Source organism: Macaca nemestrina, chromosome 4, assembly GCF_043159975.1.
Source record: "Macaca nemestrina isolate mMacNem1 chromosome 4, mMacNem.hap1, whole genome shotgun sequence".
NCBI classification, from domain to species: Eukaryota; Metazoa; Chordata; class Mammalia; order Primates; family Cercopithecidae; genus Macaca; species Macaca nemestrina.
In genome coordinates, this window is record NC_092128.1 from 104,715,785 (window position 1) to 104,739,586 (window position 23,802).

The 23,802-nt window shown below is 41.0% G+C and overlaps 1 protein-coding gene across 2 annotated transcripts in view; it reads left to right on the forward strand.

Moving 5' to 3' along the window:
- The window catches only part of LOC105475843 (BMP binding endothelial regulator), a 246,167-nt gene that overhangs the window by 211,834 nt on the left and 10,531 nt on the right, over positions 1-23,802 (forward strand). For both annotated transcript variants that reach the window (XM_011731390.3, XM_011731391.3), the window contains one exon: positions 23,048-23,178. In XM_011731390.3, the coding sequence (XP_011729692.1) occupies positions 23,048-23,178 (131 nt within the window). The remainder of the gene's footprint in view (positions 1-23,047; positions 23,179-23,802) is intronic.

Sequence of the window (23,802 nt, forward strand, 5' to 3'; positions counted from 1 at the left end):
CACATTTACATAAAAAATTGTCCACCTTACAAGGAGAATTTGACAACTCTTTAATTATATGGGCAGATTTTAACACACTACTCTCAGAAATGGATACCTCAAGCTGAGAAGATGTAAAAGTATAAAATATTTGAACAGTTGAAATTGTGGGACTTAAGAGACATATTTAAAACCCTGCATTCAAGAGAAGAATACACATTTATCAATGACTACATGGAAAATTGTAAAAACTTGGCCACTCAGACTCCAAAAGTCTCAGCATATTCCAAAGATTGATGTAACATACAATACAATTAAATTTCAACTAAAAAAAGCACAAAAATACAATGATGATTATTTAGAGTAGTGGGTTTTTGTTGTTGTTGCTGTTGTTGTTTGAATTTTGCTCTTGTTGCCCATCTGGAGTGCAATAGCACAATCTTAGCTCACCATAACCTCTGCCTCCTGGGTTTAAGCAATTCCTTTGTCTCAGCCTCCCGAGTAGCTGGAATTACAGACATGTGACATCATGCCTGGTTAATTCTGTATTTTTAGTAGAGACGAGGTTTCTCCATATTGGTCAGGCTGGTCTCGAACTCCTGACCTCAAGGTGATCTGCCCACCTCAGCCTCCCAAAATGCTAGGATTACAGGTGTGAGCCCTGTGCCTGACCATTTGGAGTAGTTTTAATAGTAGACCCCAGTTGGATATATCTTATTGTCTGTGATTAGGTAAAAGAGTTTTTAAAAAAGAATATTATACCCTGATTAAAGTGAATGAACTAGTTATACTGATATGAATGTGCATAAATTTTGGAAACCTAATAATGCATGAAAAAATCAAGTTCAAGAGCAATATATAGTGTAATACCATTTATGTAAAATTCAAAATATAAAGGAATACCACATATAATTCATGGATATAATTATATGTGGAAAAATTATGTTATTTAATGTTATATTGACAATTAGTTATTTGTAGGTAATATATAATTATTTAATATATTATTTAATTATATAAATTAAGGTAATATTTGCTTAATATATACTTATAGATTATTTAATATATTATATTAATAAAACAATAATTAAACAAAGAATAGTTATTTGACTTTGGGGAAGAAGGGAAAAGAATGGAATTAGGGATGGAAGAGGCCAAAGAGATTTCTACTATCCTCTTCAAAATCTAAAATAAATATAGCAAAATGTTAACATTTGTTAATTCTGAGTGCTGGCTACATAGGTATTTGTTGTATTACTGTCTGTTCCTTTCTGTTTGAAATACTTCATTATGAACAAAATCTTAAGTTACTTGCCAGGGATACATAGCTGGTAGTTGATATTTTAGTTTCAATATTTTGGTTTCCTTATTTTTTATTGTTTAAAAGTACTTAATGTTTATAATTTCAAAGTGAATTCCTTCCATTTTCCTGGGTTTATTTAATTTAAAAAGTGACTTGAGTTTTAGTCTTCTACTCTTGAAGTTTATTCTGTTTGCATTCTTACTCACTTTTCTCCTTGACCTCTTGGGAGTTTTGGTCATGATTATTAAACAAGAAAGGATTACAGAGACAGTTTTCATTGGGAGAAGCTTGCATATGAGTATGAAATATAAATCTACTGTTATTATTGACTTGACTCTGCGTTACCATTAATTGCTAGCCTGTGGCATTATCCAGAACTTCACAAAGAAAAAGCCTTCTCCTCTTACTTTTCAATCACAGAACAATAATGTTTCTTTAGTATCTGTGATGTGCCCAGTATAGTGCCTCAAATCCAGTGCATTGTGAAGGACCAAAGAAACACAGAGCAAAGGCCAGGTGTAGTGGCTCATGCCTGTAATTCCAGCACTTTGGGAGGCCAAGGCAGGAGTATCGCTTGAACCAGGAGTTTAAGACCAGCCTGGGCAATGTATCGAGACCCTGTCTCTAAAATTTTTCTTTTTTCAATTAGCTGGGCATTGTGGTACACGCCTGTGGCCCCAGCTACTTGGGACGCTAAAGCAGGAGGATCGCTTCAGCCCAAGAGTTGGATGCTGCAGTGAGCCGTGATTCTGCCACTGCTCTCCAGCTTTGGCAATGGTTGGGTGGGGTGGGCTGGGGCAGAAACCTGTTCTAGACCACTGCCTCTCAAAGCTTGTACACAAGACTCTCCTGAACAGATTTGTAGACTGTAGATATCTGGGCTCCAGGACCCACCCCGACAGATTCCACTTGAATAGGCCTGGAATGCAGCCCAACAATTTGCCTTTTCACCTAACTCCTGATGATGCTGATGCTGGCGTTCCGCAAACCACGCTTTTAGTAGCTCAGTTTTAGACCAGAGCTTCTCAAACTTCCAAGCACATTCAAATCATCTGAGATCTTGTTAAAACAGAATGCGACTCAATAGGTTTTACGTAGGGCTGAGGTTCTGCATTTCTCACAAGTCTCAGGTGAGGCCAAGTCATGGCTGGAGTTTGAATAGAGGGACCAGGGGTTATAGAGGTCAGTTGTCACCTGGATCTAGAGTCCTTGGTGAATTTGCCTGCACGCAGACACCATTCCTGCAGAGCAAAAGCCAGAAGAAATACAGACTGCTTTTGTTGGAGAGAAGTCATTGTTAACAGGGAACCTCTTACAGCCTCGTTATTTGCCCTTTGCTCCTTGAGAGTTTTAGTTTTACATTGATCTTTAGTTAAAGGACAATTGTGAGTCAAAGGCTTTTAGAGGGAATATTACAGTTCTTTTTTCTGCATGCTTTTAATAACAACCAAAGTTGTTCATTTTTCTCTGAGTTTATGATAGGTATGTACGGATGATTTTCATCCAAGGTCTGAAATAACTTTTTTTTTTTTTTTTAACCAGTATTTACCTGATTCTTGTGCAAAGGTCAGTGGGAAGATATAATGCTCTTCTCAGACTCCATAGAAGCTCTTCAGATTAGTTCTTATTTCACATTCATTAATGTAATATTTCTTTGTAGAATATGGCGTACAGGGATACAATTTTAAGAGCTCTATATCAGCCAGCATTTCTAAAGTGAACTAAAATTATTTTATTGCAAATTTAGAGGGAGGAGGCTTATATGTTATCCCCACGGTTTTATTTCTGAAACAGAGGTGGAAGAAAATCATTTGACTGTAATGTGCCACAGTCTAATGTGTGTAATCACTAATGTGTAATGTGCACTTTTAAGGTTGGAAAAGCTATTTAGATTGTAGAAGAACTAAAATTATGTATCTTAGTTTTTTCTTACAAAAACAAGAGTTTACTGGCTATAATGGAGTTCCTGAAGAGAATTAGAGGCCAGTGCAATCTTTGAGCACTAAGATTAGGTCCTTGTTAGCCGTGTTCAGTTGGAGTAAATATCTAGATCATGAACCAAGGACTCCTAGAGATGAGGTCAACTCCTGGGGTATATGTATTTCTTGGGCAGAACTGCACGCTGGTGTCACGTGGGAGTTTTCTGATGCCCTGGCCACACGCAGGACAGTTAAATCAGAATCTTCTAAGCTGTGGCCTGGGCATCAGTGCTATTTAAATCTCCCTGATGATTCTTAAGTTCAGTCAGGACTGAGAACCAGCAGTGGAGAGGCCTGGTCTTCTTTCACATCTGAACTCCACTCTCATCTTCTGGTTTGTAGTTCTAACTTACGGTTTTGCTCAGTCTGAGCCAAATTCATGGATGATTTGGTGTCTTTCTTTCCCTTAACTTCTATATTATCCTTCTCTGTGAATCAAACACATTTAGATTCTCCTAAATATGTTTACATTCTAAGAATAGGGCTATTCTTTAATTTGAAAGCATCATTTTTTCATAATTTCCAGCTAATTAGGATCCACATTAGATTTTTGTTTGTACTTAAAGGAATGCATGTAGACTTCTTTTGGGTTGAGACTATATCTTTTAATCTATCTCCTTTCCCAGGAGAATGCTGAATTAATGTATCTTTTCATTTAATTATCCATGGTACACAGCTTATAATTTAATGCCTGGCACATAGAGAGTACTCAGCAAATCTTTGTTGAATGTACATTTTCCCTTCTCCTTTAACTCTGGTGCTCAAATATTCAATTAGTTCCTGAATCTTGTTGGCATAGGCTCTCAAACATATTTAAATCTATTTCCTGGGTTGCATCAGCAACCATCATCGTCTTGGTGTAGCTCATTGTTATCTTTTCTGTTTTCCAATTGCTCACTCTCTTCTTTCAGGTACATTTCTTCTGTGGTGAACTAATGTAGCCTCTACCTCCGCATCCCAGCTTCCTCTGTGCAGCCAAAGTGATTTTTAAAATTAATTTTCTTTCATATATTGTGTTGTATTTTATATTATTAATACATAATTTAGACTTTTTTAAAATATAAAAGTAAAGTCTGTCATATTAGCCCAGAAAATATCTCTCCATTTACACAGTACATTTTATTATTTGCTTTTCATAGATTTTGCATTGTAAAGTCTATTTTTCTTTGTGACAGTAATGGATTAGCATTGTGAATTGGGTCTTTTTGTATAGTTTATGTCTTAAACAGTTATTATTGGTGTATAGGAAAACTGTTTTTATAGCTGTATTTTTTTAAGTTTCTCAATTATAGGCTATCATGTAATTTGCAAGCAAGTAAAATTTTGTCCTTTACTTTCTAAAACCTATGCATATTATCTGTTTTCTTATGTAATTTTAGAGACTATAACTTTAAGAATAATGTTAGTTAAGAGTGGTAATGAAAAGCATCCTTCGTTTTTGAATTTACAGACATGCCTCTAATATTTCATGGTTAAGAACAATTTTGGCTCTCTAAATTGAGATAGACTCTGCACAGTGTTAAAGAAACATTCTTTTGCTTTAGTTTTACCATGTTTGTGAAATTTTAAAACCAGGATTAATGTTAAATTTATTGTATATTATGTTGCATCTGTAAGTATGAATGCATAGCAATTCTTTCATCAATTAATGTAGAAAATTAGATCAGTAACTGTCTTGAGATCAAACCAAACTTGCATTCCTGAAAAAAAACCAGTAATTGGTTATGATATATTATTCTTCTAATATACTGTTGAATTCTGTTTAATTATGTTTTATATTTAATTATGTTTTACATGTTTGCCCTTATATTTGTAAATAGATAGTCTATAGTTCTCTTGTCTATGCTCTCCTTGTTACATTTTGGTAAGCCTGCAGTCTCTTTCCACACATGTTCAACTATTTATGCCATATAAAATTTATTATATTTCTCTAGTGGGTAATGTCATTTCAGGGCTTAATGGCTTTCTATGTGCTCTCCTCCCTGGTGTTTTGCTTTTCCTTTTTTGCCTTTCACACTCATGCAAAACTCTGGCCATTGTTGGTCACTGGTCCCCTACTCAATGAAGTTTTCTCAAATATGCCCTCCCCATTTCCAGCTCAGTTGATCATTCCCTTTCCTGCTGTCTCTCAGTATTGTTTTTATATCTCCATTGTAATATTGATCATATGTAATAAGATTAATTTTCTATTTGTTTCTCTCATTCTATTTTAAGTCTTTGAAAGTGGAGATTTTGATGTTTTATCTTTATATCACTAGTTCTCAGCTTCATGCTTATGAAATGCTAGTTGAATGCACGAGTGACTAAAGGAAACTCATACATATCTTTACTTTACCTTACTGCAGGGCTTCCTAAGGATACTTTAAATTGCTCCCAGCATGACAGAGAGAAAGAAGCACATTCTTTCTTAGTCATGTTTCTTTCAAATGGCCTGACTATGCTCCTATGCAAGGCCCCAAGACTTGCATTGAATTATTCATTCAATATTCATTCCATATTGTTGTGTTGCTTAATGTGGCATTATGGAGGCAGAGCATTATATTTAGATACAATGATGGACAGGATTGTTAAGACATGGATCATTCTTCAATAAGGTTTTCTTTTCCTCAGAAATGTATCCAATTAATGGGAGTGGGAGCATTTACCATTCCGCAGATGAACACCTGCAATGTGCTAGTAACCGTGCTGGATGCTGGAGATTTGGCAGGAAATTAAACAAACACAGTCCTTCATGGCAGCACTCACATTCTAGCTGGGGAGTGCCACCAAAAATAATCAACTAAACAGAGTAATTTCTGACTTGAGAGAAGGTGATGAAATGGGAGAATGGGGTCATTTTAGATACTAGAGGTCAGGGAAGGAGTGTCTGAGCAGGTAATATTGACCTGAAATTTGGAAAGGAGAGAGCCACCCCTTCTGTAGTTAGCCTGGAAGATTGTTCTAGGTGATGAGCTTGGCATTTTTAAGGAAAAGCAGGAAGGCCAGCCTGGTTGAAGGTAGTGAGCTAGGGCTTCTAAATGGAGATGAAGGTGTAAAGCAGGAAGAGCTTAGCTCATTTAGGGGCTTGTGGACCATGACTAGGGCTTGGTTAGATTGTACTTTAAATGTGATGAGATATTTTTGGAAACTTTTGATTAAAAGAGTTTTATGATCTGTTTAATACATTTGAAAGAACATTTGGCTGCTATGTAGGGATGAAAAGTCTGTTCCCCTACACATTATTATAAGAAACGGTTAGACAAAAATATTTAACTGGCTGCTGTGTCCCCAAGAAGGCATATGATGATGTTTGTGCTGTGGTTGGAAACATATAGGTGAGAAATTACAACTTTTCCTATTGAGTCTTGGTAAAATCTTTTTCAACCATTCTGCTTTTTCTTCTTTCCTCCTACTTTCTTCCCCAGCGCATGGCTTTCAACCATTATCTTTATATGGGCAATTCACTTTACTCACCTTTTAAATTTCTTGTTCCACATAATACTCCTGACCAACCTCATAGCATCATTAACTGCCCCAGTATTATATAGACATAATGCTAGATTTTTATTCACCTGGAAAGAGATAAAAAGTAGTTTAGAGTTTCTCTCTCTCTCTCTCTCTTTTTTAAAGTCCAAATTTCATCCTATGAGTGACTAAGCAGCATTATTAAGAGCTGTTATAAAACAGCAGACAGCCCAGAGGTACTTACAGTGATAACAAGGAAACAAAGCAATCTTTAAATTGATTTAGCAAAACGCTTAGTTACTATTTCATGGTAAGCAAAACAATAGTAAATCTTAAAGGAGGAATCATCCTAAGACATTATGAAAAATAAAACCAGCATGAACTCATTGGTTGCTATCAGCCCTTGTTTTTATGGCTTGTATATGAATGTTGGTAATAGAGAGTGAGAGAACCTGTTGGTGGGCTTTTGGCTGAAGTTGGATGCATGTCAGTAGGGGTGCCCAAGTCTGTCAGTAGTCATGGTCTCTCTCTTGCAAAGAATCACATTTTATTTACTGTACAATAGGAACCCTGTGGTTCAACCCTGCCTCCCCTCTCCAATGTAGACACAGTGGTATGATGGAGCTGGCTTGTATTGTCCCCCTACCACCAATTGTTAGAATCTCTCCCCAGGTGTGTGTTTAGTGATCAGTGATGCCATGTTGGTACTGTTGCTTAGAAGCAGCCACACTGGGTATTTACACCACATAAGTCAGCATGCACTACCAATCAGGGGTCCCCTCTTCTCCTTGATCCCACCGAGAGCAAGTTGTTGAACATTTACCACCACAGCACTGCCTGGATGTTCCATCAGAAATGCAGTGTGTTTAAATACAAACTCATCATCTCTCCCCGGCACCACCCAGCTCCTTTCTACTACCAGCTTCTTCTGCATCCCTCTAATTTCTTGGCAGACTTTAAATCCAAGCTTCAATCTCCAGATGCATCCCTGACTCTTCTTTTTCCTTTTGCCCCAGTGTGAGACCCTTTTTCAGGCTCTATACATTCACCTATCTCTGTGCTTTTTGCCGCCTCTCAATTTCTACTGGTGGTCCTCCAGGTAAGTGGTGTCTTTACCAGTGGTGTCTTTTCCTTCTTGTAAAACCTTAGTTGGATCTTCTGAAATAGCTGCTTAATCCCTACATAACTTCCTTTCTCCACCTCTTCCATTCCATCCAAAATATTCTTATTAGCTCACTTTTCTGATGCGTATTTTGAATTCTATCACTTTTCCTCTCCAACTCTCAATGACTCTTTCTGATTACTTAAATAGTGTTCGTGCTTCATAGTTTGGCGTACAAGGAAGTCCATTAAATAAGCAATACTTACCTTTCCCGTTGATTTCTCGTGATGTCTGTTCCCCTTTTTGATGTCTATGGGTCCCCAAATGGAACGTATGCCGATTCAAACAAATGTATGTCTGAAGTATACATTTTTCTAAAAAGCCTTTTTTTCCTCTTTGCCTGGGTAAAACTCATTTTTTTCTTTTAGATGTAACTCAAATGATGCCACCTCTTCAAAATCTTTCCTAACTTCTCACTTCCTATCCTCCATGCCAGAGTAATCTATTTTCTTGAACTCCCTTGATAATGCTAGACTGCTTTTTGTAACACCCATTATTTCCCTCCTTTATTGCAACCTATTTTGGCACATTGTGTAGTTTGGAGTAAGTACCCCGCCTTACTCATCTTTGTCACTTGCTCAAACAAATGGCGCAATGGCTTGCTCAGTAGAGATTTATTAAAAGAATTTTAAAAAGGAAAATAATGTTTACACTTAGGTAGAACAGCCTTTAGCTGCTGGAAGTAAAATACATAAAAGCAAAGGAAGTAAAAAATGACATGATAGGAATACTTCTGGAAGCCCCCCAAAAGTTTAACTTTTAAGTGGAACATTTTTATGTTATGTAATGTGTTTGAAGAGGATGTCACATGGAAGCTGAAATAGAATAGAATAATTCTACAATGTAACAGAAGGCAGGATCTGAATAAAGGGCTGGAAGTTATAGAACACATTTTCGTTTAATACATAAGAAAACTTCCTGAGAGATAGAAGCTGTAATTGTCTATCACAGGAATGAGATTCCTAAAAAGCTACCGAGTTCCTATCACAGACATGATGCAGATGTACAGCCATCTGGCAGGAGTATTATAAAAGGAATTCCTGCAGGGGGTAGATATTCCCTAAGGTCTTTTAAGACTCTATGATTCTATAATTCTCTGACTTTTTGTGAGTCATCCGGCCTCTTGGGTTTTTGAGCCCTCAACCACAGTGGGTTGCCATGATTGTTGCTATTAAGACTTTTATTGTGTAGTGGGAACCTAAAAATATTTAGGAAGAAAACATCTATAAAGGTCACCACTTCCCCCCCAAAAAAATGGCTTCTCAATTTCAGGTCCCCTGCTTTGGGGAAAAATGTTCTATCACTACTCTTAGATCACAAGTTTAAAATCTAGAAAACCTGCCATATTAGGGCCGGGTGCGGTGGCTCACGCCCGTAATCCCAACACTTTGGGAGGCTGTAGCAGGCGGATCATGAGGTCAGGAGTTCGAAACCAGCCTGGCCAATATGGTGAAATCCCGTCTCTACTAAAAATACAAAAAAATTAGCCGGGTGTGCTGGCACGCACCTGTAGTCCCAGCTACTCTGGAGGCTGAGGCAGTAGAATCGCTTAGAACCCAGGAGGCAGAGGTTGCAGTGAGCCGAGATCGTGCCACTGATTCTGGAGGTTGCAGTGAGCTGAGATCGTGCCACTGACTCCAGCTTAGGCGACAGAGCGAGACTCTGTCTCAAAAAAAAAAAAAAAAAAAGAAAAAGAAAATCTGCCATATTACAATTTTCTCCAGCACTAAATTTCTGCCTGATTAAAATGCTGGCTTAGTTTTATTTCAGTTCCTTTGCCATGAGTCCCCAAGGGCATGGACTGAGCTGGGGAGTAAAACCTCATTCTCTAGTGGCTTTCATCTTGTCCCTTGTCTGGAGTCTTTCCTCACCTGGAAACACTATTTACAAACTGCATTCAGTTCTGCCCGCTTCTTTGCTAGATATTTGGATTGGGACCCTGGTCTTCCTTCCTCTAACTGCTGATCTAGAGGTCACCTCTCCCTATGTTGTCGTCTATGAATATAAGGACTTCTACATTTTTCTTTTTCTTTTTTTTTTTTTCAGGAATTTCACTGCTAGCAATGATAAGTGAATAGGAGGGTAATTTTCCCCTGCGTTCTTGACCCCATCCTCTCCTGTTTTCTTCCTGATATTATGTCACCAGCTACCCAAACCTTCCATCTCTTTAGCTTCAGCATCTTATCTTGGACTTCCTTCCCCGCTTTGATGCAAAATGTGTTCAAGTCTTCTTGATTCTGTCTCGCTGTCTCTCTCTGCCTTCTGGGTTCCCTTCAAATTATCTCCTAATTTCTCTCCTCTGCTCTGATAACCTACTGAAAGAATGGCCTTTCCTCATTGCCTCCCATATTTTCCACCTGCAATACACTTCAGGATGATTGCTGGTTCCACCACTCCTGTAAAAGTATTCCTGCTAAGACCACCACTGACCTCCTAGCTGTCTACTCCAGTTTTCAGAACTTACTTCCCTCGGTCTGTTAGTAGTAGTTAAATCCATGGAGTGCCTATTCCTCCTTCACTTTGAGGCTATTTAACCCTCTAAATCTCATTGTCATCTTAGTAGTCACTTTATCTGTACTTGACTATATAAACATCTATAAGTAACGCATTCAGAAAACAGGTTTTGAGCATGTACTCCAGACCAGGCACCGCACTGGGGCTGGGGAGAATTGGTGAGCAATGCCTGCCAGCCCTGGGGCATGGTGGAGTAGATGGAGTGAGGGATCGCTCCCATGGGGATGCAGTTGCAGGGTGTGATAAGGGCCATGCAAGAATGCCAGGAGAATGTTGAAGAGCAACCTTATCCAGTTTGGGGATCTCAGAAGCCTTCCCTGAGAAAGCTGCTCAGCTGCATATTGAAGGAGGAGTGGATTTTAAGTAGGAGAAGGGGGAGGAAGAACGCCCCAGGTAGAAGGAACAGCATGTGCTTTAGAAAGCGACCTGTCATAGGGGAGAGGGCAAGGGCTCAGCTTTGGATGCTGTCTTTGCCACTTATTAATAGTGCGATGGTAAAAAGAGAAAATCATGCGATGCCTTTGGGCCAGTGTTCTGGGGCCTTTATAGGCAATTATCTCTGCAGTTGCTTATAGAAAACAGGCCTCACATTCCAGCTTTTGGGGGCTCATCTGAGGGTGCTGTCATTCTAGCAGAGGGTGTGGGGAAGCTGGCATGGGGGGGCAGGCCTGTTGTGTTTATGATTTGGCTTTGGGGAATGTCTGGTCATGGAGTCCTTTTTCTGGGATTTGAGGATGGTGGCCTGCCAGCCCCACTGATGGGTGGGGGTGGGCCTCTCGGGACGAGTAGCACCCTGTTTAGATCCAGTGGACTGAGCTATCCCTGGGCAGCCAAGGCTGCAAAGGGCGTTGAGTGTGAAAAGACACTTTCTTGTGCAGTGATGGGATGTGAATGCTGGTTTATTGTGGAGCCAAAAGGCACGGCAGATGCTTGATGCAAGGCCCCCGGCATCTGAAAAAGTTCACCACTGTACCGCATCCTCCGGGGGCAGCCGCCTCTGCTGCCCTTTGATTAATGCACGTAGTGGAGGATTTGTGCCTTCGCCTGTTTGTGGGACTTGGCAGCCATCCACTGCCTAATGCGAAAAAGGCTTATGGAAGGAACGGCTCCTTTGAAGCAGGGGGCTGGTGGTGGCTGCTGCGTGTGGCTGGGGTGTGGCCTCCAGATGCTAGATGCCTTCACTTTCATAAATTTTCCTCACTGCCACTTGTGACTCCACACTCCCAATTACTGCCCTCTCAGGAGGTGGCCGTGGCCGACACAGGCAAACCCAGGCTGGTATTGTTCTGCTGCCGAGGGAAGACTAGAGACACTGCTAGGGCTGGCGTCCCGGGGGATGGCACCCTCGATCGATAGGAAAGAAAGAACAAAGTTCAATTCCTGCACATCCTTCAAATTCTGAACTTCAGTGGGGGCAAAGATGAGGGGCTGCAATTTCTGTTTTGCTTAGTCCTCTAACCATTTCCATTTCTGTGCATGGATGAATTTTGCTCTTCTCTTTAGGGATTCATTGGGGAAGGGGAGAATACAGACTTTCATTTACCTTCCATGAGAACCCTAAGGGAGAGAAATTAGGCAGGGAAAGGAGGATATAGAAAGGGGTAATAATGTGCCCAAGATAACACAATTGAAGTTCAACCTTGGTGTGGTGATCCCTTACCTTGCTGCCTCTTCCAATAGATTATGCTGTGGGATACCTTTGAAGGCATGTTTTCTTCTCCTCTAGGGCCCAGACATGAGAAGCAACATTTAAGAAGGCATTTGCTGTCAAGTGCCAGTCCTGTACTTACTGAAGCCTGAGAGCCAGTGCCCCCTTAATATGTTGCCCTCGAGACTCCTCCTTGCGTGTTGCCTGGCTCAGTTCTGCCCTGCTCTCCCCACCACACCCCAAAGGACCCAGGATCGAAACCAGGTTCTTCTTTCTGTCTGCATTTCCCACAATGCCCAGTCAGCAGTTTGCACGCAGCCGACATTCCCTTGGTGTTTGTTGAGGGGACTAGAACAATGTCAAAGATGGTGTGTATCTATGTTGGAAGTAAAATTATGATGAGATGGGCTCACCAAAAAGAAGACAGTGAGTTTCTTTGGGGTAAAGATCCCTCTCTCATTTTTGGGCAGGGGGCTTTTAAAATACATATACTACCTAGTTTTGGGGCTAGCTGAACCCTGGGCAAATTCATATCTTGACAGAGTCATAGAATATTAGTAGTGTGGGGACCCCATCATTTTACAAACTAAGAGTAAGGCTTACCCCAAAACATGGCTGAATATTGGCAACACGCTGATACCTTTGGCCCCTGATGGTATTACCACCTCAGACTTGGTAGATGTGAAATGTGTATATTGAAATGTGTATATTGCTCTCTGACATAGAGCTCCTAAAACTTTGTAGGCAAGAGCACTAGGGAAATCTTTTTATTTTATTTTATTTTTATTTTTATTTGGTCTCTGACCCCAGTTCCTGATACGGAGCTCCTAAGACCTTTTAATTGCATTAAATTAATTAATGCAATTAATTTCCTGAATGGTAGGAGTGACAGATGCAGAGCTCCTAAAGCCCTTGTAATTTACTTGGTGATAGCAGCATCTTTTGTTCTGATGAGACTACCCCTGGGGGGCTCCTGGACAGCCTTAGGATGGAGAGGGGCTGCATTACTAGAGGAACCAACTGTGTAATTAGAGGGTTGGACTTTCAGCCTCTCCCCCTAGCCTCTGAAGAGGGGAGAGGGGTTGAAAGTTGAGTTGATCACCAATGACCAGTGATGTAATTAATCAGGCCTATGTAATGGCACCTCCACAAAACCCCAAAAGGTCAGGGTTTGGGGGAGCTTCTGGATAGCTAAACACACAGGGGTTCGGAAGGTGATATGCCTGGAGAGGGCGCGGAAGCTCTGCATCCCTTCCCACACCCTCGCCCTGTGCATCTCTTCCATCTGGCTGTGTATCCGTATCCTTGGTAACAGTCTTTATAATCCACTGGGTAACTCAAGTGTTTCCCTGAGTCCTGTGAGTCAGTCCCACAAATTAACCGGATCCAAGAAGGGGCTTGTGGAAACTTAGATTTATAAACACGTTGGTCAGAAGCACAGGCCACAACCTGGGACCGCAATTGATATCTAAAGTAGGGAGCAGTGCTGTGGAACTGAGACCTTTGCCTGTGGGATCTGACGCTAAGTCCAATAGGTAGTGTCAGAACTGAGTTAAATTTCAGGACACCCAGTTGGTGTCCCCTGGAGAGCTAGTGGTTAGTGGGGAAAAGTCCCTACACGTTTTGGTGACCAAAGCGTTTTGTGTTGAATGAGTGTGTGGAAGCAGGAAGAACAGTTTAGCTTTTCCTTTAGTGGTAAAGAATATTTCTCTTCTGCTTAGGTGAAGGGTTCCGACTCTCTTGTACTTGAAGTTCTTTTTAGAGACAAATAATATGTGAGGCTTGATGTACATAGGTAAAATGAGATTTCGGGAAAAAGATAAAAAAGGTGGATGGAGCAGAGACTTCTTCCTGGTGGTGTCCCACCTCGCCCTGCCCTCTCCAGGAACCTGCCTCAGACGCACTCACCCTTCTTGGCAGGCATCAGGGGTAGGTGCTTAGGATTACACAGGGCTTTAGTTCACCAGCCTTACAATTGTTTTACAGTAAGCATGACAGTGTTGAATTGAGCACAAGTTTAAGATAAAAGTGATTGATTTTCTGCCAAGCACCATTTTTATGTTCTTTTTTATCAGCCAGCCTCCAAAATGGTGAGTTGTTTGATTTAGAAGCAAATGCAGGAGTAAGAATTACGGTTACTTCATGCTCTAACTCTCGGCCACTAGAGGGGGGTCATGACCAAGCTTCCCTCTCCCTGTCCAGCTCCTGAGACCATCTTGCAAGATTTGCCGGGCTCTGCTAGAATGGGGCCCAAATTGAAATGAGGAGTTATTTCTAGAAGAGTGACAACTCAGCAAATGTCTGTTAATCATGGTCAGTTTTTCCCTCCGTGAAGCCAGTGTTTCCTACTTGAGCAAAGATAACTTAACTTCCCAATGGGAGTATTTCTAAAGTTACTGGTATATAGTCTCTGGCTTTGGGCTCCTTAAAAGCTATGGCCCCTGGGTATAGAGAAAATAGCAAAATGGTGCGCATCCCTTCCCTGTTATTAGATGGGCGAGAATTTAACTGTGGATTATACTCTTCACATGTGGTCTGATATATGGCCTTATCAAGGGAGAAAATATTTTAGATTCCAGACATGTTTGGTCACTGCTAAAAGCGTACCTCTACTAAAAGCAAGTATGCGGAGTTTCTTCTAAAGCTGGGATCCATGGAAAATCCTAAGAATTGCTACTCTCTTAAAGGAGGTCTCTGTGTCCACAGATGCCTACATTATTTCACAAAATCAATCCATAGCTTCAGAAGAGGGTCAGAGGTGAAGGATCATTTCTGGAGCTCCTGTGTGCTGCTGTGTGTGTAATGCCATTCACCTCCCGGGGAAAGTTAGGAGGATTTAAAAATAAATATTTTTAGTAATTGGAGAGCATCTAAATTAGGTAAAAAGTGTTGGAATGTATAACTAGGCAATGTATATAGGGTAGGGACAGTGGGCAGGCAATCAAGTAAGAGATTCACTGTGAATCATGAACAAAAATGGTTTGGTAGGTTTTTCTCCTGTTAATTTGGCTGTTGGATTTTTGTTCTTGACAAGCCAGGAAGCAAGCAGTTGACAGGGAGGGAGGGACACAGAAGGCAGGAAGAAGAAAATACAAGGCTGAGCAGGGGAGCGCAGGAAGGTAACTGAAGAGTCCTTATGAGCAGGGACACATTGACTGATTCTGTGTGGCTCTGGATGTCAAACCTGAGAGTTAACTGGAGATTATGAGAATTTGGATCCCTAGAAGAAAGAAATGTTATAACCAGCAGATCTGCCGAGCTACCCTGCAAGGAAACCAGCCCCCTGTCCTGCGAGGTCTCAGGAAGAGGCTGTGTGGTTCTCTGTCAGGGAAATTTTTTGCTTTGTATTGTTTTTGATATGGGGAGGTTGACCCCGTGACTGTCAAATCTAAGATCTGCTGATTTGGAAATTCTGTGCCTCTACTCAGGCACCTCCCTTAGCCTGGAATTTCCCTTTTCTCATTCATAATAGTTGTTATGTCATTTGGAGTTTGATTTTTAGTATCTGCACAATCCTGTTTTCTTGGAGGAGCCCATCTCTGTTAGCCTCTGTACCTTGTTTAGTGCCTGGAACAAACAGAGCTCCATGAATGCCTTCTTTTCACCGAGGAGTGGGCTAACAATTTAACTTGAGTGTAGGGGGATGAGGGGAGAATTTGGGAAAGCCGAATTTGGGAAAGCTGAAAGAGAATTTGGGATAACTTTTGTATCTACAACCAGAGAAACAGGCTGGACTCTCGTTCCAGGTATCCTCCTGCCCTGTCTCCCCAGATCAAGGTTACGAAATCCACAAGCTAATGAAAATGCCTGGACTTGCTGTTCTGTCCTGGCAACCCCAAGCAGCCATAGAACCTGGAATATCCTCAGCAATATTTAAGCCAGCGTGGACGGTCGCCACAGGGATGCCAAACTGGGGCTGGCCCAGGAATGCTGTGGACAGAGCAGCAGGAACTCCCTGCTGGCTGGCTCAGCAGGCTAGCCCTGCCCTTTCATTGACAGCTCAATAAAACAGCCTCACACTTCCCAGGATTGAACCTTCTGGCCGTGTTTTTCGTGTGACAGTGGTATTTTTTGTACCCCTTCGATGGACGGATAGGAATGAGTGTGTGAATGTGCCTGTATAGGGCTGAGGAAAAGAGCATGATATTGGATGACATTGTTTTCATAGGCGTAATGTGACATGAATATGCCTTCCTACCTTGGCTACTACCTTTAGTTATTTCCATGCAACTCAGATTAGAGAAATTAGGGCAGGATTTCAAGGATTAAAATGTGAGTTTTTTAATAGACTTGTGGTAGCTAACCGCACTTCTGCTCACTCAGCTGCGACTCTGTCTTCCTTACCTTCTCCCTCCCCTGTTTTCCATTGATGCCCAGGCACCAATAAACCTAAGATGCCTTCACTCACTTCTATCGCCTTCCTAGATATGTGGAACGAGGAAAGCCATATGACCAAATGGTGGTTTTCTTGTTATCTTCCTTGCACTGTTGAGTTCTGCCTCGATCCTGCCGTTGCTCCCAGGAAAGCTGACCTTCAGATTGACAAACATAGTCCAGCTGAAGACCCTTTGGGGTGGCAGAGAAGACAGCCAGAATGCTGGATGTCTGGCTCCGAGATGGAGCTGGCCCCTGCCACTCCTGGCTTGCCCTTCTGTTCTCCAAGAACCAGTGTGGAGAGTTCCCAATGGGTAATACATCTGCCGTTCAAAACTGTGCCTGGGAAGCAGAGACACTTGCCTCTGTCTGACAGGCATGGCCCTTGTGCCAGAGAAAGCAGAGGGGAAACCACTCGGATATGCTGTTGCTAGGAAGCATAGATGTGTTTGATGTTTTGATTTTAGCAGTATTGGAGGTTTGCCTTTTTAATAACATGAAAAACTATAGGTTTTTCTTATATCAAATATGTGCTTTATTGAAAATGTGTGGTTAAAGCAGAATTCTCTCATCAAATCCTTTTTTCCACCAGTCATTAGATTAAAAAAAAATTCCCCTGGAGACGGGAGAGGAGTGCAAGAAGTTCAAAATGAAAATGACAGCGGAAAGGGTCTTGCAGAAGCAGCTGAGTTCAGAGGTTGTTATGGCCAACAGCCCCCGTGGCCTTGGCCGTATTAAGCAGTGGTCACAGAGTGGGAGTAAGGGTGGAATTCATGCCTTTCAGATATCAGTGTCCAGCTGTTCAATCCTGCGGAAGCTGGGAAGAGGTCCTGAGGTTACTCTCATTCACTCTTTGAACGATTCACTAATTATTTACTGAGCTATGTGTTCACGGCACTGTGCTGGGAGGCTAGAAAAGCCAGACACAGTCCTTGTCCCCCAACAAGGAAAAAGGTGATATTTCAAAAGATCTGTGCAATAAGAAAGGTATGAAGGACATGCGACCCTATAGGGGGTGGCTAACTTTTTTGGGGCCACTTGGCAAGCACCACTGAGGAATTTGAATTAAGACTTAAAGGATAGACATTAGATTTTTCCGGTGGAAAAGACATGGAAGTACATTCAAGGCAGGAATAGCCAGGTGGATGGAAGGCCAAGGGTTGATGGGACATTCTATGACTTGGTAAAAGAAGGAGTAGGGAAGAAAGAAATGGAGTTAGAAAAGTAGACTAGGCTGCTAGGAACCTTGAATTTGATGCCAAGAAGTTTGAAATTTTTTTGTAGGTGCCCAATCAGAGGTGAGCTTGATTCTCATCTCAGGACACCTATAAATCCCTCTAGGAGGACAGAAATGGATTCCCTGGTGCTAATGGAGCTGCACTCTTGGCAGCACCATCTAATAGCACTTGCTTCAGTGATGGAAGTGTTCTCAATCCACTCTGTCCAGTATGGGGGCCACCGGCACCTGCTGGCATTGAACATTTGAAATGTGGCTAATGGGAATGACAAACTGAACTTGTAATTTTATTTAATGGACATTAACTTAAATTCCAATTTAAATAGCCACATGTGTCTAATGGTTTCTGGTGTGGAGTGTCCAGGAGGCAGTAGCTGTAGTGTGATGCGGGAAAATAGTTCTGAAGGCTTCTCTGCAGATGAGTTGTGATTAATTGGATGTCAAGGAGGGAACTGACCACAGGTCAGTTCTGATCCCACTACCGTGCTGAGTGCTATGAGGAACAGGGTTACAACACGCCTTCAAGGAGTCATTGAAACACGACACACAAACATCAAACATTGAGAGAAGGGAGGTAGTGGATGTGTGACAAAGTGCTGCCCAGCCTGGTGCCAGCTCCCTGGGCCCCTGCATCAGCTCTGGGCCTCCTCTTGCCCTATTGTGGCACCGAGCAGCTGTGTTAACCACACAGAACAAGAGTCCTGCCTGCACCTCTTGGCTGCCAGGCAAGATGCCAGGAGTGGGGTAGATGAATCAGGAAACCATTTCTAGATACATGAATTTGAAGCGCCTGTGACAGACCATATGCTTTAAGGGGATTGCATAGGCCTGATTCCTTTGTTATTTTGCCAATTCCGTTACAATAGAAACCTGGTCAGGCAGGCACTGTTCACCTGCAGAGCTTTTCTGGAAAAGCTCAGAGTAATGCAACCTGTGTTTTCCCACTGCAGCAGTGGGCGGCTGTGTTTCCTGACCAACTCACCATCAAACACAACATAAATGGGACAGAACAATGTCATGAGAGCAGAGATACCAAAGCCATAAATCTCAGTCACTCCCAGAAGTGATAAAATTCTGCTATTTATTCTATAAAATGAATATAAATGTAGACCATGGGTACATACTGATTAAGGAAAGGACAGCAATCTTCCGTAAACACAGAAAACTCAACTTCACCGTGTCATAAATTAGATTTTCCTCACACTGAATTATGAAATGTGATAAACATGAATTGAATAGTTGAATAACAATAGTTTTGTCCCTCCCTAAAATTTGAAGTGCGTTTGAAGATGCTTTTATTTTTTCCCTTAATAAATTCCTTTGTAACCAGCAGAAGCATGCAACATTATTCCATTATCTATTCCACCACAACATCAATAGACCAATGAAACGCAAGTGTGAAGACAACACAAAGTGAATCCAGCCGAACGAAGTCTGCATCGAGAGGCTGCCGAAGCCCAGATTGGGAAGATTTTAGCTGGAGGAATGTTGAATAACTAAGACCTACAAATAGACACCTTCCTTTTCTCCCATTCTTTATTTTCCCACTATCATTCTGAAAATCTGATTTAAATACTAATATCTTTCATGATATTCTTTTGTGTAGTTTTAAAAGTAAATTGTGATGTTTACCTTTTTAGAAAAGTGATATGTATTCACAGCGCCTGCCTGACTCTTTGGGTTTCTATTGTAACGGACCTGGCAAAATAACAAAGGAATCAGGCCTAGGTAGAAAATACAGGTAAGAAAATTAAGGAGAACCACAATCCACCACCCTGAGCTGTCCTTTGGATTTAGTCATATCTGTTTTCAGTTATTCTTATTTTCATTGTGTGATTACACGATGTTGAAACACAGTTTTGTTATCCTTCTCTCTCTCTTTTTTTTTTTAGTTAATCCTTCCCAAACATTTCCTCATATTTAAAAAATATATTTCCAAAACATCATTGTAATGGCTGTAGGGTATTTCATCACAGAAGTCACCTGCATTTATTTAGCTGGGCCCTTATTATGGACAATTTAGGTTATTTCCCTTCTCTTTTTCAATTTAAATAACATTGTGATGAAAATACCTAGGTTTGAAGCCTATATTCACGGGCATTACTATTTCCTTAGGTGTAAAATTTTCATCAGAGAGTAAGAACCTTTGTCTGGGCTGTGTATAAATATTATTCAATTTCTCTCTAGAAAGACCTAATGTAGTTACTGTGAATATGGGTTCTGAGATCAGACAAAAACAAGGTGTCATCCTAGGTTTGCAGCTCTGGATCTATGATCAACCCTGTGACATTGAGTAAGTTACTTAACTTCTTCAAGCTTCACCTTCCCTATCTATTAAATGGAGCAGTGAAATCTTTGCCTCATATCCCGTTGCCAAGTGGAGTGGAGGAGACAGTCCCTGAAAAACACTCCGTGTAAGAGCTGGCAGTTTCACACCACTGCCAGTGGGGCAGGGGAATGGCTGCTTCTCCATTCTCTCACCAACTCTAGTCATTGTTTTATGTAAAAATCATCAACTTCATAAGTGAGAAACAACATTTTTGAATTTTAGCTTCCGAGACAAAACACATATTTCAAGCCTTTAAAAATACATAAAACATTTTCAAGTAAAGGTCTGGCTTGGACAAACATTTTTGTCTCATATATTGTTCCCCATGAGTGGCTGATCATATAAAAGCTCAGATCTTCCTTAGTTTTACAGTGAAGGCACATCATTGATTGTGTCTGTGGAGACAGAAGGGCCTGTCTGTGGGTGAGGTGGAGTATATGTACACAGTGGTTATTAAATGTGTGCTTAAAACATTTTCTCTCAATAGTCTCAATGAATTGGATTTAGCTATCGATAATTTATCTTCAATTGTGTAAATAGCTTCATAAGACAAGTAGAAATCAAGAAAAAAAAAAAAAGGAAAATATTCACTAACAATCCCCTTACCCAAACAAATTACATTTTATTGGTTTATTGTCCATGGAATGTTACAGAATTACAGTAGACATTCGTTCAAGTCCGAGGACACATTTCCTCACACTGAGACCAGCCTTTTCCCATGTACGTGCCATCATTTTACCAGGCCCATGAGATGCCGTTCCATCCAGGTCTTGGCGGTGGGAGCCGTGTATACAGAAAGAGACCTACCCCCATGGGCCAGGAGAGAGGGTGAGGAACAAATTCTTCTGGAAAAGTGAAGTAGGAATGGGATTAGAGGTTAGAACCTGGGGCAGCCAAAAATGTTGCTGTGAAGTCTGAGCATAAATACGATGGGTGTGGGTTATTCTGAAATGAAAATTGAAACAACAAAGGGAAACAGCATTGAGGGGAATTCATACACCGACATTTAGACACCATTTTAGGGACAAGCTTTAGTTGGCTTCTCTTTGGAATTCCAGAGGCTCTCCCCAGTGTAGAGACAGTACTGTGTGTTTAATGCCTGAATGCATTTGCCGGAGATTTCTATAATAAAAGTGGGGAGAAGTATTAAGAAATACAACCTTGAGCCAGGCGCAGTGGGTCATGCTTGTAATCCCAGCACTGTGGGAGGCCGAGGCGGGTGGATCATCTGAGGTCACGAGTTCAAGACCAGCCTGGCCAACATGGTGAGACTCTGTCTATACTAAAAATACAAAAAATTAGCCGGGCATGGTGGTGGGCACCTGTAATCCCAGCTACTTGGGAGGCTGATGATTATTGCTTGAATCTAAGAGGTGGAGGTTGTAGTGAGCTGTAGTGAGCCGAGATTGCACTCCAGCCTGGGCAACAAGAGCGAAACTCCGTCTCAAAAAACAAACAAACAAACAAAAAAAAAAAACAAAAAAAAAACCAACCATGACTACTACAAAGAAAAAAGATCACTTTTTCTGTCCTGGTGATCGTGTCTTAGGTATCACTCATCAAATAATCTCTCAGTCCTTGACATGGAAGGAGGCTGTTTAGCTTTTACATCTGTTCCTCTTTTGTCCCTGTTTGTTCCTATTTCCCAAAACTGTGCCCTTGAGTGTTGGGCTGCAATAACTTTGTGCGTTCACTGTGAGCCTGTTGCTCCTTGAATCTGTTTTTTGCTGTTTAATTCCTGTTTAGAGCAGATAGTGTGTCGACCTCCACCCAGAGCTGGCTGACTGCTCTCGACAATCGATTGTGCACAGGTCCCACAATATGGGAAAATGGCGTTATTAACATCCAGTGGCAGTGTCATGATCACTTTTCAAGATCATAAGTGCAGCTTGTCCTCTTGGATGTTATTTTTTCTGTGTTCAGCTTTGAACAGCTTCTGTGAGGAAGGGAGTTTGCTGAACAAGGTTATTAAAAATATAAGGATAGTTTAATTTTATTAATCTTGGAGGCCTCTTGCATAAATGTTAACTCGAAACTGTGAGGCAGTAAATTTGCTGAAAGAAGAAGATGACAGTTGTTGTGTGGTATAATAAAAAGGACACCACTTTCAAAGCTGGGAGATATAATTTAATTTGCTCTTTTCCACTTAAAAGTGCTGACTTTGGGCCCATGTATTTATTTGTAAAATGACCCCTTCATTTATGGAACAAGCAACTGTATTATGTCTTGTTTACCATCCAGTGACAGGCTGCGTGTGAAAGCATTTTGTAAACTGTAATATTATATACCAATGTAAGGCCAGTATTATGTCTTTGTGGTCAAGGTGTTTAAAAATTTGTTAGTTTGCATTTCCGCTCAATTTATGTCCTGGTCCATCATTTCCATATTTCGGCTATAGAGACCTTGGTTTAATCCTGTTCATCTTGCAGTCTAATTAGAGGCCTGAAATATTTGCTTTAATTTGAATTTGTCACTTTACATTCTAAAGACTGAAGATTCAGTGGTCCTTAAAAGAGTAAGATTCTAAGATATTACAGAAATGAATTCTAATTGTCTGTCTTCAGAAAGCCATGGGATTTTGTGTTTTTATCAAGTTGGTTACCATTTTTGGAAACATTGCAGTAAAATTTATTAGTTTTATATCAGTGCTTGTCACAAGATGGTGATGGTATTCCAGTAGGGTAGCCATTAGGCGCATGGGGCTATTTACATCTAAGTTAATTAAAATTAAAGCAAATTAGAAACTTGGTTCCTCCGTTGTGGCAGCCACATTCCAGATACTCAGTAGCCAAATACAGAGTGGTTTTGCACAGTGGTGATGATAGAATATGTCTATCCTTACAGCAAGTTCTTTTGGATAATCTTGCTCTAGAAGAAAGGAAATCTAATATCACATTGTTCAGAGGTATCCAGCACTTAAGTCCCATGCAGAATTTTGCCAATTTAGGTTTCCAATCTAAAATAGACATTTTAATGGGCCAATCAGGTTTCCCCATCTACGACCCTTTCTGAAGTTATATTTAGGGTGTTTATGTTTGATATTTTTAAATGTTTGTATCTCTCTATTGGGTCCTATAGGTCCTGTGTGACAGACATGTGTGAATGTCCAGTCCATAAAAACTGTTACTGCGAGTCATTTTTGGCATATACCCGGGCCTGCCAGAGAGAGGGCATCAAAGTCCACTGGGAGCCTCAGCAGAATTGTGCAGGTAAGAAAGTCCTGGTGGATCTACCCATCAGAAGTTTACTGCAATGCCCAAGATGGCAGTGGAGGTGACTTGTGGATGCTGACGTGAATGGCCACGTGTCCCTTTGTCAGAGGAAAATCCCTTCAGTAGGCCAACTGGATTGCTACTTGATAAAATACAGGGACTTCCCACTGGGCAAGGTAGACAGCACTTAAGATAAATGCTTTGTGACAAGCATATTTAAGCAATTTAAAGATTTCCACTGTTGCAAAATCCTCTTGACCTCAAACTATCAGCTGGATAGACTTAGCTCATGGACGGTCATTGCTATGGCTTAGGTTATGTGTGAAGCAAAGGAGATTTGGGCCAATTACAGTCATTTAAGGTCTTCAGGATAAATAAGATACTTTTTTTTTTAGAGATCATTATACAAAGCCTAGTAGAATTTTTTTCCCTTCTGAGAGATTTCTATAATAGTTGTTGCCTCAGGCAAGTTAATTAGCTTATTTGATATCTGTAAAATGGACTTCTTTATTCATCCAAGAAATATTTGTTACAAAGTGGCAAGGTACTGGGCACCGTGCTGACACTGGGTACTTTCATGGGTATAAGAGATGAAGCCCCAGCCATTGACGCACTGGCAGT